This window comes from Tachyglossus aculeatus, chromosome 18 (assembly GCF_015852505.1).
Source record: "Tachyglossus aculeatus isolate mTacAcu1 chromosome 18, mTacAcu1.pri, whole genome shotgun sequence".
Taxonomy (NCBI): Eukaryota; Metazoa; Chordata; class Mammalia; order Monotremata; family Tachyglossidae; genus Tachyglossus; species Tachyglossus aculeatus.
In genome coordinates this window covers 8,409,331-8,427,476 of record NC_052083.1, presented here as the reverse complement: position 1 = coordinate 8,427,476, position 18,146 = coordinate 8,409,331, and the positions used below count along the sequence as shown (strand labels likewise).

The 18,146-nt window shown below is 47.2% G+C and overlaps 1 protein-coding gene across 2 annotated transcripts in view; it reads right to left on the bottom strand.

The window, feature by feature from the left end:
* The window catches only part of ARHGAP39 (Rho GTPase activating protein 39), a 282,235-nt gene that overhangs the window by 169,730 nt on the left and 94,359 nt on the right, over nt 1-18,146 (bottom strand). For both annotated transcript variants that reach the window (XM_038760044.1, XM_038760045.1), the window contains exon 3: nt 16,346-16,783. In XM_038760044.1, the coding sequence (XP_038615972.1) occupies nt 16,346-16,783 (438 nt within the window). The remainder of the gene's footprint in view (nt 1-16,345; nt 16,784-18,146) is intronic.

Sequence of the window (18,146 nt, the reverse complement as noted above, 5' to 3'; positions counted from 1 at the left end):
GCACCTATGTATCTATCTGTAATTTATTGTTTTATCTACTTGTATTAATGTCTGTCTCCCCCTCTAGACCGTGAGCTCGTTGTTGTGTAGGGACCGTCTCTATATGCTTCTAACTTGTACTTCCCAAGCGCTTAGTACAGTGCCCTGCACACAGCAAGCGCTCAATGAATACAATTGAATGAATGACTCCCCACAGCACCTATGTATCTATCTGTAATTTATTGTTTTATCTATTTGTATTAATGTCTGTCTCCCCCTCTAGATCATGAGCTCGTTGTTGGGTAGAGACCGCCTCTATATGCTTCTAACTTGTACTTCCCAAGCGCTTAGTACAGTGCCCTGCACACAGTAAGCGCTCAATAAATACGATGGAATGAATGACTCCCCACAGCACCTATGTATCTATCTGTAATTTATTGTTTTATCTATTTGTATTAATGTCTGTCTCCCCCTCTGGATCGTGAGCTCGTTGTTGGGTAGGGACCGTCTCTATATGCTTCCAACCTGTACTTCCCAAGCGCTTAGTACAGTGCCCTGCACACAGTAAGCGCTCAATAAATACAATTGAATGAATGAATGACTGTCTCTATATGCTGCCAACTTGTACTTCCCAAGCGCTTAGTACAGTGCTCTGCACACAGTAAGCGCTCGATAAATCCGATTGATTGATAGTCACGTGGTCCGGTGAGCTCTGTAGACGCCCAGATTGGCAGGCAGCATCAGGAAGAGGGTCTTTATTTATTTATTTATTTATTTATTTATTTATTTTACTTGTACATTTCTATCCTATTTATTTTATTTTGTTGGTATGTTTGGTTCTGTTCTCTGTCTCCCCCTTTTAGACTGTGAGCCCACTGTTGGGTAGGGACTGTCTCTATGTGTTGCCAATTTGTACTTCCCAAGCGCTTAGTACAGTGCTCTGCACATAGTAAGCGCTCAATAAATACGATTGATTGATTGATTGATTGATTGATTTGGTCGTCCCCCCGGGGCCAAGTGGGAGACACTCGATGGCCTCAGGCTCCTGACAAGAGTACTAGTCTTATGTCAATCTGAGACAGGTCTTTGGGGCGCGAAAGGAGGCCTTACTGGACTTCTCCATGTTGCTCGTCCCTTCGACACGTCAGTCCTGTGGGTCCAAAGGAGCCACATCCCTGGAGAAATTCTGAAGCGGATTAGATACGACAGTGAAAACTGCTCTAAAAAGGATGCATAAATCAGATCTGACAGATCCCCCCGGGACGAATTTCCAGACGCTTCTGAAGGGAGCGGAATTTTAAAATCGGATTCCGAACTAGTACAAGCAACTAAAAATGCGGTCGACAGGGATTTTTGAAAATGAAACGTGAATCGATTCCTCACGAGCCAACGGCCAGAGAATGCCTGAAGGCATCGCCATCCCAAGATGCCATATAATAATAATAATAGCATTTATTAAGCGCTTACTATGTGCAAAGCACTGTTCTAAGCGCTGGGGAGGTTACAAGGTGATCAGGTTGTCCCACGGGGGGCTTACAGTCTTAATCCCCATTTTCCAGATGAGGTAACAGAGGCCTGGAGAAGTGAAGTGACTTGTCCAAAGTCACACAGCTGACAATTGGCGGAGCCGGGATTTGAACCCACGACCTCTGACTCCAAAGCCGGGCTCTTTCCACTGAGCCATGCTGCTTCTCTATATAACCTTTTAGACTGTGAGCCCACTGTTGGGTAGGGACTGTCTCTATATGTTGCCAATATGTACTTCCCAAGCGCTTAGTACAGTGCTCTGCACACAGTAAGCGCTCAATAAATTCGATTGATGATGATAACCGAGGGGCTGGAATGGGACCTGGGTTTCTCTAGAAACCAAATCTCCCTCGACTTACCAAGCTATCAAGTGACCGGTTGCCAAATGGATTTCCACGGTGAGGGAATCTGAAAAGTTTGCACCCTCCTATTTCCCCCAACTGAGATTCATTCATCCGTTCAATCGTATTTATTGAGCGCTGACTGTGCGCAGAGCACCGTACTAAGCGCTTGGGGAGTCCAAGTTGGCGACATATAGAGACGCGGTCCCTACCCAACGGCGGGCTCGCAGTCTAGAAGATGGGAATTATGCATCAGCTCTTAGCAACTCGTGAATCACGTCTCCAAAAGTAGCTCGGGAATCAATTACCACAAGCATCAATTTAGGCTGTCCTGCTTTCTTTTATTTTAAATGATGGATTTCCCGGGATCAGCCGGGGCCGGATTTAGAACCCAAATTACGGAGGGGAGGAGGCCTGCGTAGATCATCCCTCGGTGTCGCTTAAATCGATCGCTCCCAGGGAAGGTCTCTTGGCTTTTCAGACACGGTCCTTTCACGGGAGACCTTGGGCTCCGGTTCTTTGGGTGACGGCGTAAGAATTCAGCGATCTGGTGGCCATGGTGGCTAGCAACCTGCAGTTCCTGGCCTTCTGTTGGCAGAACAAAGCACCGGGGAAAGCCCACTCTAACAAAGAGAAGGCTTCAGAGATCAGTTGCAATAAAAAAGGAACTCTTCTCGGCTCTCCGAAGCGTTCTGAACACGCACACGCTGTTGCCTGGAAAAAACTAAACACCATCTGCTCTAGCGATTGAGCCGGCTGCTTCCGAGGCCGGTTAACTCTTCACGGGCCGCAAACGGAGGTGCTCCTGGCCCGCGGTCACAGCAACTTGCTAGACGACAGAAAAGGCCGCCTGAGTCGGGCGGCACAAAGGTGGCTCTCATCCGTGACGTGACGCGGAAGGCCGCAGAGATCGGAGAGGGAAAGATCCCCGATTTTGTCCTCCATCTCTGGAGCGGAGGCCAGTTAAAGCGTATATTCATTCATTCAATCGTATTTATTCATTCATTTAATCGGATTTATTGAGCGCTTACTGTGTGCAGAGCACTGGACTAAGCGCTTGGGAAGTCCAAGTTGGCAACATATAGAGACGGTCCCTACCCAATCAATCAATCAATCGTATTTATTGAGCTCTTACTGTGTGCAGAGCACTGGACTAAGCGCTTGGGAAGTCCAAGTTGTCGACATATAGAGACGGTCCCTACCCAACAGTGGGCTCACAGTCTAGAAGCGCTTACTGTGTGCAGAGCACTGTACTAAGCACCTGGGAAGTCCAAGTTGGCGACATATAGGGACGGTCCCTACCCAACAGTGGACTCACAGTCTAGAAGCGCTTACTGTGTGCAGAGCACTGTACTAAGCGCTTGGGAAGTCCAAGTTGGCGACATATAGAGATGGTCCCTACCCGACAGCAGGCTCACAGTCTAGAAGACCGTACATCAATCAATCAATCAATCAATCGTATTTATTGAGCGCTTACTGTGTGCAGAGCACTGGACTAAGTGCTTGGGAAGTCCAAGTTGGTGACATATAGAGACGGTCCCTACCCGACAGCAGGCTCACAGTCTAGAAGACCGTACATCAATCAATCAATCAATCAATCGTATTTATTGAGCGCTTACTGTGTGCAGAGCACTGTACTAAGCACTTGGGAAGTCCAAGTTGGCGACATATAGAGATGGTCCCTACCCGACAGCAGGCTCACAGTCTAGAAGACCGTACATCAATCAATCAATCAATCAATCGTATTTATTGAGCACTTACTGTGTGCAGAGCACTGTACTAAGCACTTGGGAAGTCCAAGTTGGCAACATATAGAGACAGTCCCTACCCAACAGTGGGCTCACAGTCTAGAAGGGGGAGACAGAGAACAAAACCAAAGATACTAACAAAATAAAATAAATAGAATAGATATGTACAAGAAAAAGAAATAAATAAATAGAGTAATCATCACACTAAGGGGGACGTTCTCAGAAAATCGCGTCTTCTGAATCACAGGGGCTCGTACTGAAGACCTTGAGCAACGGATGCCATTACTGGGTCAGGCCGCCGGCCCTTTTATCCCAGGAGTCTTTCTCTGATGATGACAGGAAAATCGGTGTATCGGAAGTAGCGGGGCATAGTGGCTACAGCCCGGGGGGAGTCGGAAGGTTGTGGGTTCTAATCCCGGCTCCGCCACTCGCCTGCTGTGTGACCTTGGGCAAGTCGCTTCACTTCTCTGGGCCTCAGTGACCTCATCTGTAAAATGGGGACTGAGACCGTGAGCCCCGCTTGGGGCAGGGACTGTGTCCAAACCGATTTGCTCCTATCCACCCCAGTGCTTAGCACAGTGCCTGGTACATAGTAAGCGCTTAACAAACACCGCAATTGTTATTAGCAATGGCTGCCCTCCCTGCCACTCATTCTTGGGGGTCTCAGATAGTTCGGGATCTTTTTTATTCAATTACAGCATTTATGGGAGAGGACAGATTGGGGGCATCTTACTGCCCTCTCTTCCCCATTCTTTTTCCTGATCCCTTTTCTCACCTCGTTACCCCCTTCCCTTGGGATGGAGTGGGAAAAGAGGGAAATGAAGGCTTAGTCGGGGAAGGCCTCTTGGAGGAGATGGGTTTTTAATAAGGCCGGAGGAATTAGTTCTGGGGCAGGCAGCAAGAAAGGGTCAGATCAGGTCTTGGAGTGCTTAGAGAAGTAGCGTGGCTCAGTGGAAAGAGCCCGGGCTTTGGAGTCAGAGGTCATGGGTTCAAATCCCGGCTCCACCAACTGTCAGCTGTGTGACTTTGGGCAAGTCACTTCACTTCTCTGGGCCTCAGTTCCCTCATCTGGAAAAAGGGGATGAAGGCTGTGAGCCCCCCCGTGGGACAACCTGATCACCTTGCAACCTCCCCAGTGCTTAGAACAGTGTTTTGCACATAGTAAGTGCTTAATAAATGCCATTCTTCTTCTTATTATTATTATTATGAGCACAGTAAGTGCTCAAAAAATACGACAATGAACAAGTGCATTCAGATTGCCCTTTTTTTTAAAAAAAATGGCATTTATTAAGCACTTACTATGTGCAAAGCCCTTTACCATTCCCCTTCTTCTAGACTGTGAGCCCACTGTTGGGTAGGGACCGTCTCTATATGTTGCCAACTTGCACTTCCCAAGCACTTAGTACAGTGCTCTGCACCCAGTAAGCGCTCAATAAATACGACCGAATGAATGAATCATTACCCTCCACTTGTACTTCAGGTTTTCACTGGCCATAAAACTTCAAGTGGTGAGAACAAAGTCAACTTGAATATTACAGCAGCTCTCGCTCACATTATTTTCCCAAATGGTGACTGGTTCTTTATTTCCCTCTTCTGAGTCATCATGGCAAAGTGGGAAGAGTTCTAATTTCATTCAATCGTATTTATTGAGCGCTTACTGTGTGCAGAGCACTGTACTAAGCTCTTGGGAAGTACAAGTTGGCAACCTATAGAGACGGTCCCTACCCAACAACGGGCTCACAGTTCTAACCTGGGCTGTGCCACTGGGTGATCTCAGGAAAGGCCCGCGGCATCTCTGTGCCCCAATTCCTTCATCTGTCAAATTGGGAGAATGATTCCTACCTGTTGTATGGAGTAAAAGGAGATAACTGAAATTATCTCTACAAATTCAAGGTATTTTTCTGGGCCTTTCCCCAAATTCATACCTCCTTGATAAGTTTTTTTTTCTTCCTGTGCTTGTCTTCTTGTCAGCACTTAGAACAGTTCTTTGCACATAGTAAGCACTTAATAAATACCATTATTATTATTATGATTATTCTTGGGACAGATTACTCCAAGAAAATCTGTGTCTTTCGAAATCAAGTTATGGGAGATTGTACTGGACCTATGATTCCAACCAGTCATCAAGAAACCCATCTATCACTACATTAAGCTCACTCAGATGAAATGGCATAATTTTTGCTTATCTCTCCCAGAGCTGGACGAGCCTTCTGATATAATAAGAATAATAATGATGGCATTTATTAAGCGCTTACTATGTGCAAAGATATCATCCGGTTCGGCTTCTTGGTTCTAAACGACGGAGGACAGATCAATCAATCATATTTATTGAGCGCTTACTGTGTGCAGAGCACTGTACTAAGCGCTTGGGAAGTCCAAGTTGGCAACATATAGAGACAGTCCCTACCTAACAGTGGGCTCACAGTCTAAAAGGGGGAGACAGAGAACAAAACCAAACATACTAACAAAATAAAATAAATAAAATAAAACAGAATAGATATGTACAAGTAAAATAAATAGAGTAATGAATATGTATAAACATATATACATATATACAGGACAGACGGGTTTCGTATTTTTCTCTTCGAGGCCCCCAGGGACGGAGACTCCACAACCTCTGTGGTAGCCCTCTTCAGTGTTTTATTACCCCGAAAGTCAGGAGTTCCTTAACCAAAATTTTGCCTGCTCTGAATTAAACCCCTTCCCTCCTGATTACTCCTCAGTGGTCACAGAGAGCAACTAACTGGTCAGTAACCTCCCATAAAAAAAACCTGGCACTTTTTAGGACTCCCCCTGGTCCTCTTCTCTACGCTACGGTCTCCCAACTTCTCATATAACCCATTAATGCATCTCTTTAATCGCTTTTCTCGATTTTCTCTGAACCCTCCCCAGTTTAACATCCTCTTTAAAGGGTGGTGATGAAAAGCGGGTGGAGTGTCCTAACGAGAGTCTGATCATTTTAGCAGGACTCCTTCACCACGCCTCCATTTCGGATACCTCAGTTTTACGTTGGCTACATTAATAACCGCACTGCATTGCTGGCTCCAACCTTGTCCAGGGTTTTCTTTTTAATGTACACTACTCTCCTGGCGTCTAGTACAGAGAGCTCTGCGCAAGGTGGAATGGAATGAATCAATAGGAATTAATAAATGAAAGAATGAATGAAACCTATGCACTTTCTGCTCAACGATGATCCAAAACCTTTTCCCCATATAGCTGTGCCTGGCCAGGCTTTTTCCTCATCTCTTATTTATACATTAAACACCGATGCAGGAAGACTAGCTAGACGAGGGTAAAAGAAAAATAAGAAGAAGAGTCACTGTATGGCTTTTTTTGGGTATTTCAGAACGTCATTTTATCTCCCCTCTGATTTCTTTCTTGGATCTGTAGTCTTCCCTTGTGGAACATAAGAACTTGCATGCTACTATCAGCGGCAATTAATGAGCATCTACTGGGTGTACTTGAGGAATAGATGAACAAAGTATGAGACTCAATTGTCTAGGCTACGGTCCCCCAATTTCTCATATAACCCATTATCCATCTCTCTAATCATGTTTCTCGATTTTCTCTGAACTCTCCCCAGTCTAACATCCTTTTTAAAGGGCGGTGATGAAAGGTGGGTCGTGTTTACAATCTGACGAACCAAATTCAGTACAATCTGAGCCGCCTCAATAAATTACGGATTCTTTTTTCAGGGATTCCCAGGAGGCCTCTGGAGTCTTCGGGAGTTCACGTGGGATCCTTGTGGACAGGGAATGTGTCTACTAACCCGGCTATAATGTACACTCCCGAGTGCTTAGTACAGTGCCCTGCACCACTGATTGATTTACTGATTGAATCTTGGTGGCCAAAGCCAGTGGGAGTTAGGAATAGAGTAAGAGGGGATAGGAATTTAAAGGGCTGGTTTAACCACCAAAGGAGCAGAGTCTTCCAAGTCACTTCAGGAAAAGACTGTGATACCCAGAAAAGTATAAAACAAACCCAGGGTTCCAAAACTTCTTTTTTTGATGATCTTGACCCGTGAAGTGAAAAATCCTGAACGGAGGGAATAATAGTAATAATAATGTTGGTATTTGTTAAGCGCTTACTATGTGCAGAGCACTGTTCTAAGCGCTGGGGTAGGTACAAGGTAATCAGGTTGTCCCACGAGGGGCTCACAGTCTTCATCCCCATTTTCCAGATGAGGGAACGGAGGCCCAGAGAAGTGAAGTGACTTGCCCAACGTCACACAGCTGACAAGTGGCGGAGCCGGGATTTGAACCCACGACCTCTGACTCCAAAGCCCGGGCTCTTTCCACTGAGCCACGCTGCTTCCTTAGGGAATGGCAAATCGAGGAGAGATCGGCTAGGTTGGGTGGGTGCCAAAGGAAACCGGGGCGGTTTATCCATTTGAAAGGCCTGAACTACACTTTAAATCAGTCAATTAGTGCTGTTTACTATCGTGTGCAAGAGCACTGTACTAAGTGCTTGGGAGAGAACAATACAACAGAGTTGGTAGGCACGATGACCGCAAACCTGGATGAGTGCTGTTAGTTTGTGGCCGGTGGAATCTGCCCAGGCAAAAACTGAGATTCCTGAAACTGGTTCGGGAAAGTCAGGGGGCTCACAATTACCCGCATTAATGCCTGAAAATCGTCTTCATTCTCCTAAGAGATCCGCTTTACAGAAGTATCCTATCTTTCCCCACCCCACATCCAATCCGTCATCTACACTTGATCATTTTTCTCCTGTAATATTTCACGATTCCTCCAATTTCTCTCCTCTCCCGGCTTTATTCACGTTCTCGTCACCTCCCACCTTGACTACGGCAGCGGCCTCGTAGATGCTGTCATTTTACTCCCTTTCTTCCCACCCGCCCTGCATCCACTTTGCGCTCCGCAGCCGGATCATCCTCCCTCCCCCCCATCTTACCTCCTTGCCTTCCCCACAGCACCTGTACATATGTATATATGTTTGTACATATTTGTCACTCTATTTATTTTACTTGTACATATCTATTCTGTTTATTTTATTTTGTTAGTATGTTTGGTTTTGTTCTCTGTCTCCCCCTTTTAGACTGTGAGCCCACTGTTGGGTAGGGATGGTCTCTATATGTTGCCGACTTGTACTTCCCAAGCGCTTAGTACAGTGCTCTGCACAGTAAGCGCTCAATAAATACGATTGATGATGATGATGATATCCGAGGAGCTGGCGGAGCATTTGGCTGAAGCTTTTGCCCATCGGCCCCAACTGGCTGACCTCTTCCCCCTGGGGGCCCGTCCCAATTAAATTCCTCACCCTCCCCTACACTTAACTCTCCTGCCCCCCTCAACCTCTCGCATCATCATAATAACGATGGCATTTGTTAAGCGCTCACTATGTGCAAAGCGCTGTTCTAAGCGCTGGGGAGGTTACAAGGTGATGGGGTTGTCCCACGGGGGGCTCACGGTCTTCATCCCCATTTTACAGACGAGGGAACTGAGGCACAGGGAAGTGAAGTGACTCGCCCAAAGTCACGCAGCTGATAACTGGCAGAGCTGGGATTCGAACCCATGGCCCCCGACTCCAAAGCCCCTGCTCTTTCCACTGAGCCACGCTGCATCATCCCACCCCCAGTCTGAAATTCCCTTCTACTCCGCTTCATCGGACAACACCCCTCCCGACTCAATCAATCAATCAATCGTATTTATTGAGCGCTTACTGTGTGCACAGCACTGTACTAAGCGCTTGGGAAGTACAAGTTGGCAACATAACTCAACATGACAACACCCAATTCCAAGCCCAGCTCTCTACGAAACCTTCCCTGATTACAGGGGAGGCTCTTTGGTCCCGCCACCCCTCATTTATAGGTGTAAAGAAAATTAGCGGGGCCTAGTGGAAAGGGCACGGGCTTGGGCCTCAGAGGACACGGGTTCTAATCCCGGCTCTGCCGCTTTACCTGCTGTGTGACCGCGGGGAAGTCAATTCGCTTCTCTGTGCCTCAATTACCTCACCTGCAAAACGGGGATTCAATCCTGTACTCCCTCCCACTGAGACTGTGATGGGGAAGCGGCGTGGCACAGCGGTTAGGGCATGGGCACAGGAGTCAGAAGGCCGTGGGTTCAAATCCCGGCGCCGCCACTTGTCAGCTGGGTGACTTTGGGCAAGTCACGTCACTTCTCTGGGCCTCAGTTCCCTCATCTGGAAAATGGGGATGAAGACTGTGAGCCCCTCGTGGGACAACCTGATTACCTTGTATCTACCCCAGCGCTTACAACAGTGCTTTGCACATAGTAAGCGCTTAACAAATACCAACATTATTATTATTATTATCCCCGTTTGGGACCTGATTATGTTGGCATGTGCCCCAGTGCTTAGTAATGATGGCATTTATTAAGCGCTTCCTATGTGCAAAGCACTGTTCTAAGCACTGGAGAGTTTACATGGTGATCAGATTGTCCCACGGGGTCTTCATCCCCATTTTACAGACGAGGAAACTAAGGCCCAGAGAAGTGAAGTGACTTGCCCACAGTTACACAGCTGACAATGGGCGGAGCCGGGATCTGAACCCATGACCTCTGACTCCAAAGCCCGGGCTCTTTCCACCGAGCCACGCTGCTTCTCACTGCTCAGTACAGTGCTTGGCATGTAATAAGAGCTTAACAAATACCATTATTACCATCATTACTTCTACTGCTTCCCCTCCAGGCTGGTTTCTAAAGCTTCTAGACTGTGAGCCCACTGTTGGGTAGGGACTGTCTCTATATGTTGCCAGTTCGTACTTCCCAAGCGCTTAGTCCAGTGCTCTGCACACAGTAAGCGCTCAATAAATACGATTGATTGATTGATTGATTAAAGCCCAATTTACAGATGTGCCGTATTCAGGTCGTGACCTGTCGCTCCTTCAGCAACGCCTGAAATCAGCTCTGTCCTCTAACCCAGCGCTTAGAACAGTGTATTGCACATAGTAAGCGCTTAATACATACTATATTAAAAAAAAACAAACTGGTCACGCGCCAGGGACTGGTGGCACAGGGCTTTGAATGCCAGCTTCTATCTTCCACTCTGCCGCACGTGGATAGGAATGTCTCCTATTCCTAAACGCTACCTACTAAACAGCGGCGCGGCTCAGTGGAAAGAGCCCGGGCTTTGGAGTCAGAGGTCATGGGTTCGAATCCCGGCTCCGCCACATGTCTGCTGTGTGACCTTGGGCAAGTCACTTCACTTCTCTGGGCCTCAGTTCCCTCATCTGGAAAATGGGGATTAAGACTGTGAGCCCGACGTGGGACCACCTCATCACCTTGTATCCCCTCCCAGCGCTTAGCACAGTGCTTTGCACATAGTAAGCGCTTAACAAATACCATTATTATGATTATAACGCCATGGAGGAGATGGGAAAGGGAGAGGAATAATTCCTTGCTCGGGAGAACAAAAAAACTCACTAATTGCCCGTGCCTTCATTGGAAACACTGGTGCAGACAGAATTCTTGGCTAGTTTGACCTCTGGTCTGACCTTCCCGAGAACAGAATAATTTATGAGCCCCTGAGAAGATGAAGGTGGTCACAGGGGGTTTCTGGTGCCGCATAATAACCGAGAGTCCACGTCATCACCTGCTGCCCACTGTTGGGTAGGGACTGTCTCTATTTGTTGCCAATTTCTACTTCCCAAGCGCTTAGTACAGTGCTCTGCACACAGTAAGCGCTCAATAAATACGATTGATGATGATGATGATGATGATATGTCGGGAAAGGAGGCAAGGGGGGGCCTAGTGGGAAGGGCACGGGACTGGAAATCTGGATACCTGGCTTCCAGAACCAGCTCTGTGACCTTGGGCCAGTCGCTCAATCTCTCTGTTCCTCAATTTCCTCATCTGTAAATCACTCAATCGTATTTAGTGAGCGCTTACTGTGTGCAGAGCACTGTACTAGGTGCTTGGAAGGACAAGTTGGCAACATATAGAGATGGTCCCTAAGCAACAGCGGGCTCACAGTCACAGCAGTAAAATGCTGGCGATACTTGCCCTCCCCCTCCCTCAGACTGTGGACCTCACGAGAGACAGAGACCTGCTGATCTGAATTACTGTAGCTACCGCAGCACGTGAAAAAATGCTATCACTATGAAGTCGGCGGGACTAAAGTAACAATAATAATCATAATGATGGCATTTGTTAAGCGCTTACTATGTGCACAGCGCTGTTCTAAGCTCTCCCCCTCTCTCAGACTGCGGACCTCACGAGAGACAGAGACCCGCTGATCTGAATTACCGCAGCTATCGCGGCACGTGAAGAAATGCTATCACTATAAAGTCGGCGGAACTAAAGTAACAATAATAATCATAATGATGGCATTTGTTAAGCGCTTACTATGTGCACAGCGCTGTTCTAAGCTCTCCCCCTCTCTCAGACTGCGGACCTCACGAGAGACAGAGACCCGCTGATCTGAATTACCGTAGCTATCGCGGCACGTGAAGAAATGCTATCACTATAAAGTCGGCGGAACTAAAGTAACAACAATAATCATAATGACGGCATTTGTTAAGCACTTACTATGTGCACAGCACTGTTCTAAGCTCTCCCCCTCTCTCAGACTGCGGACCTCACGAGAGACAGAGACCCGCTGATCTGAATTACCGCAGCTATCGCGGCACGTGAAGAAATGCTATCACTATAAAGTCGGCGGAACTAAAGTAACAATAATAATCATAATGATGGCATTTGTTAAGCGCTTACTATGTGCACAGCGCTGTTCTAAGCTCTCCCCCTCTCTCAGACTGCGGACCTCACGAGAGACAGAGACCCGCTGATCTGAATTACCGTAGCTATCGCGGCACGTGAAGAAATGCTATCACTATAAAGTCGGCGGAACTAAAGTAACAACAATAATCATAATGACGGCATTTGTTAAGCACTTACTATGTGCACAGCACTGTTCTAAGCTCTCCCCCTCTCTCAGACTGTGGACCTCACGAGAGACAGAGACCCGCTGATCTGAATTACCATAGCTACCGCGGCACATGAAGAAATGCTATCACTATAAAGTCGGCGGAACTAAAATAACAATAGTAATCATAATGATGGCATTTGTTAAGCGCTTACTATGTGCACAGCGCTGTTCTAAGCTCTCCCCCTCTCTCAGACTGTGGACCTCACGAGAGACAGAGACCCGCTGATCTGAATTACTGTAGCTATCGCGGCACGTGAAGAAATGCTATCACTATAAAGTCGGCGGAACTAAGTAACAATAATAATCATAATCATCAATCGTATTTATTGAGCACTTACTATGTGCAGAGCACTGTACTAAGCTCTCCCCCTCTCTCAGACTGTGGACCTCACGAGAGACAGAGACCCGCTCATCTGAATTACCGTAGCTACCGCGGCACGTGAAGAAATGCTATCACTATAAAGTCGGCGGAACTAAAGTAACAATAATAATCATAATCATCAATCGTATTTATTGAGCGCTTACTATGTGCAGAGCACTGTACTAAACTCTCCCCCTCTCTCAGACTGTGGACCTCACGAGAGACAGAGACCCGCTGATCTCAATTACTGTAGCTAACGCGGCACGTGAAGAAATGCTATCACTATAAAGTCGGCGGAACTAAGTAACAATACTAATCATCAATCGTATTTATTGAGCGCTTACTATGTGCACAGCACTGTACTAAACTCTCCCCCTCTCTCAGACTGTGGACCTCATGAGAGACAGAGACCCGCTGATCTGAATTACTGTAGCTACCGCGGCACGTGAAGAAATGCTATCTCTATAAAGTCAGCGGGACTAAAGTAACAATAATAATAATAATGATGGCATTTGTTAAGCGCTTACTATGTGCACAGCACTGTTCTAAGCGCTGTGGGGGGGATACAAGGCGATCAGGTTGTCCCGCGTGGGGCTCACAGTCATCATCCCCATTTTCCAGATGAGGGAACTGAGGCTCCGCGAAGTGAAGTGACTTGCCCCAGGTCACGCAGCAGACGTGTGGCGGAGCCGGGATTCGAACAAGTTGGTACAAGTTGCCAACTTGTACTTCCCGAGCGCTTAGTACAGTGCTCTGCACACAGTAAGCGCTCAATAAATACGATTGATTGATTGATTGATTGACCTCTCCAAAGCCCGGGCTCTTTCCACTGAGCCACGCTGCTTCTCTAAGTAGCTGTCAGCCTGGTCCTGCAGTTCTTAACTCAGGAAAACTTGCCAATGATTTTCTAGGAAGAGGTGCCTGACTGGTCACCCCAATCCCAAGGAAGTCTTCCGGGCTTTTCATCTTCGAGGTGTTTTAATTCACCAATTAACTCTGGCAGCCCAGTGAACTCAGGGTTACAGATGGGAAAGGCCAAAGAAAAGAGAAGCAGCGTGGCTCAATGGAAAGAGCCCGGGCTTTGGAGTCAGAGTTAATATTATTATTAACTTCAGACTCCGGGGCCCGTGCTCTATTCAGTATGTCACGCTGCGTCGGTCCTCAATTCAGCCCCAAATCTGCCCCCGGGCAGACGTGACCGGGCTCTGGAAGAAAACCGCGGTCCAACGGCAAATCACCTTGCATCCTCCCCAGCGCTTAGAACAGTGCTTTGCACATAGTAAGCGCTTAACAAATGCCATTATTATTATTATTATTAAGTTCTGACTCCGAGGCCCGTGCTCTATTCAGTATGCCACGCTGCTTCGGTCCTCAATTCAGCCCCAAATCTGGCCCCGGGCAGACGTGAAAGGGCTCTGGAAGAAAACCGCGGTCCAATGGCATATCACCTTGTAACCTCCCCAGCGCTTAGAACAGTGCTTTGCACATAGTAAGTGCTTAACAAATGCTATTATCATTATTATTATTATTATTATTATTATTATTATTATTATTAACTTCAGACTCCAGGGCCCGTGCTCTATGCAGTATGCCATGCTGTCAATCCTCAATTCAGCCCCAAATCTGCCCCCAGGGAAGATGTGAACGGGCTCTGGAAGAAAACCGCGGTCCAACGGCAAATCACTTTGTATCCCCCCCAGCGCTTAGAACAGCGCTGTGCACATAGTAAGCGCTTAACAAATGCCATTATTATTATTATTAAGTTCTGACTCCGGGGCCCGTGCTCTAGTCAGTATGCCATGCTGTGTCGGTCCTCAATTCAGCCCCAAATCTGCCACCGGGCAGACGTGAACGGGCTCTGGAAGCAAACCGCGGTCCAAAGGCAAGTCACCTTGTCTCCCCCCCAGCGCTTAGAACAGTGCTGTGCACATAGTAAGCGCTTAACAAATTCCTTATTATTATTATTATTATTATTATTATTATTATTATTATTATGTTCTGACTCCGGGGCCCGTGCTCTAGTCAGTATGCCACGCTGCTTCGGTCCTCAATTCAGCCCCAAATCTGCCCCCGGGCAGACGTGACCGGGCTCTGGAAGAAAACCACGGTCCAACGGCAAATCACCTTGTATCCCCCCCAGCCCTTAGAACAGTGCTGTGCACATAGTAAGCACTTAACAAATGCCATTATTATTATTATTATTAACTTCAGACTCCGGGGCCTGTGCTCTATTCAGTATGTCACGCTGCGTCGGTCCTCAATTCAGCCCCAAATCCGCCCCCGGGCAGACGTGAACGGGCTCTGGAAGAAAACCGCGGTTCAACGGCGAATCACCTTGTATCCCTCCCAGCGCTTAGAACAGTGCTTTGCACATAGTAAGTGCTTAACAAATGCTATTATTATTATTGTTGTTATTATTATTATTATTATTGTTATTGTTAACTTCAGACTCCAGGGCCCGTGCTCTATTCAGTATGCCATGCTGTCGATCCTCAATTCAGCCCCAAATCTGCCCCCGGGGCAGATGAGAACGGGCTCTGGAAGAAAACCGCGGTCCAACGGCAAATCACCTTGTATCCTTCCCAGCGCTTAGAACAGTGCTCTGCACATAGTAAGCGCTTAACAAATGTCATTATTATTATTATTAATTTCAGACTCCAGGGCCTGTGCTCTATTCAGTATGCCATACTGCATCGGTCCTCAATTCAGCCCCAAATCTGCCCCCGGGCAGACATGACCGGGCTCTGGAAGAAAACCGCGGTCCAACGGCAAATCACCTTGTATCCCCCCCAGTGCTTAGAACGGTGCTTTGCACACAGTAAGTGCTTAATAATAATAATAATGATGGCATTTGTTGGCTTAACAAATGCCATCATCATTATTATTATTATTAAGTTCTGACTCTGGGGCCCGTGCTCTATTCAGCATGCCACGCTGCATCGGTCCTCAGTTCAGCCCCAAATCTGCCCCCGGGCAGATGTGAATGGGTTCTGGAAGAAAACCGCGGTCCAATGGCAAATCACCTTGTATCCCCCCCAGCACTTAGAACAGCGCTCTGCACATAGTAAGCGCTTACCAAATGCCATTATTATTATTATTATTATTATTATTAATTTCAGACTCCAGGGCCCGTGCTCTATTCAGTATGCCATGCTGCTTCGGTCCTCAATTCAGCCCCAAATCTGCCCCCGGGCAAACGTGAATGGGCTCTGGAAGAAAACCGCGGTCCAACGGCAAATCGCCTTGCATCCCCCCTCAGTGCTTAGAACAGTGCTTTGCACACAGTAAGCGCTTAGCAAATGCCATTATTATTATTCTTAAGTTCTGACTCCGGGGCCCGTGCTCTAGTCAGTATGCCATGCTGCGTCGGTCCTCAATTCAGCCCCAAATCTGTCCCCGGGCAGACGTGAACGGGCTCTGGAAGCAAACGGCGGTCCAAGGGCCACCGGCCCGCAGACCCCCGGGGCCCCATCGGCCCCGGCCCTTACCTTTCCGCCTCTTCTTTCATGGGCCCGAACTGAACGGACTGGCGGTTGCCTCTGGCCTGCTGCTCCTGGGCCTTTTCGCCGCCCTCCAACTCCTGATCCAGGGAGGAACTGGTGCTCCCTTCCCGGCTGACGTTGCTGCTGCGCCCGGGGCTGTTCTCCGTGGAGGCCCTGGGGGATTCCGTGTTCTGCTTCAGGGTCTGCAGCTTGGCCAGCGGGATGATGTCGCAGTTCTGCGGCCGGTGCCACACGGTCCTCTGGGTGGTGGCATTGTAATAGTAGAAACGGGACGTGTTGGGGTCGAAGAGTTCCCACCACTGGTTCTCACTGGTGCGCTTGATCCGCACCCCGGCCGGCGGGTCCCAGACGCACTCCCCGGTAATCAGGTTGGCGTACATGCGTTCCCTCGTCCGGGGCTCGATGATTTCGACCCATTCCAGCCTGCGAGGGGAATCACAGAGATGACAACAATTATTACGCGGGACGGCGACCGGGTTTGTCATTAGGGGGGCTTAGGTACGCTCAGTTTGGGCAAATATTCATTCATTCAATCGTATTTATTGAACGCTTACTGTGTGCCATTAAGCACACGGTACAAGTACAAGTTGGCAACATATAGAGACAGTCCTTACCCAACAGTGGGCTCACAGTCTAGAAGGGGGAGAAAGAGAACAAAACAGGTTAACAAAATAAAATAAATAGAATACTACTAATAAGAATAATGGCATTTATTAAGCGCTTACTATGAGCAAAGCACTGTTCATTTATTCAATCGTATTTATTGAACGCTTACTGTGTGCAGAGCACCGTGCTAAGTTACGCTTGGGAAGTCCAAGTTGGCAACATATAGAGACGGTCCCTACCCAACAGCAGGCTCACAGTCTAGAAAGGGGAGACAGACAACAAAACATATTCACAAAATAAAATAAGTAGAATAAATATGTACAAGTACAATAGAGTAATAAATATTCATTCATTCATTCATTGTCGTATTTATTGAGCGCTTACTGTGTGCAGAGCACTGGACTAAGCGCTTGGGAAGTCCAAGTTGGCAACATATAGAGACAGTCCCTACCCAACAGTGGGCTCACAGTCTAGAAGGGGGAAACAGAGATCAAAACAGATTAACAAAATAAAATAAATAGAATAATACTAATAAGAATGATGGCATTTATTAAGCGCTCACTATGAGCAATGCACTGTTCATTCATTCAATCGTATTTACTGCACGCTTACTGTGTGCAGAGCACTGTGCTAAAGCGCTTGGGAAGTCCAAGTTGGCAACATAGAGAGACGGTCCCTACCCGACAGCGGGCTCACAGTCTAGAAAGGGGAGACAGACAACAAAACATATTCATAAAATAAAATAAGTAGAATAAATACGTACAAGTAAAATAAATAGAGTAATAAATATTCATTCATTCATTCAATCGTATTTATTGAGCGCTTCCTGTGTGCAGAGCACTGTACTAAGCGCTTGGGAAGTCCAAGTTGGCAACATATAGAGACGGTCCCTACCCAACAGTGGGCTCACAGTCTAAAAGCAATAACTGCAACTAAAGCCCTTCTAAGAACTGGCTCTGGTGAACGCAAATATACTCTCCCTTCTTTTTTTTTCCTTTTTTTGAATGGGCGCATAATGAGTCTACCGCATCTGAGTGAATTATTAAAGAGAAAACTACGTCCACTCTCACACAGAAATTCTACATTTTCCCCTGTGACTTAGAAATGATAATATATAATAATAATGGCATTTATTAAGCGCTTACAATGTGCAAAGCACTGCTCTAAGCGCTGGGGAGGT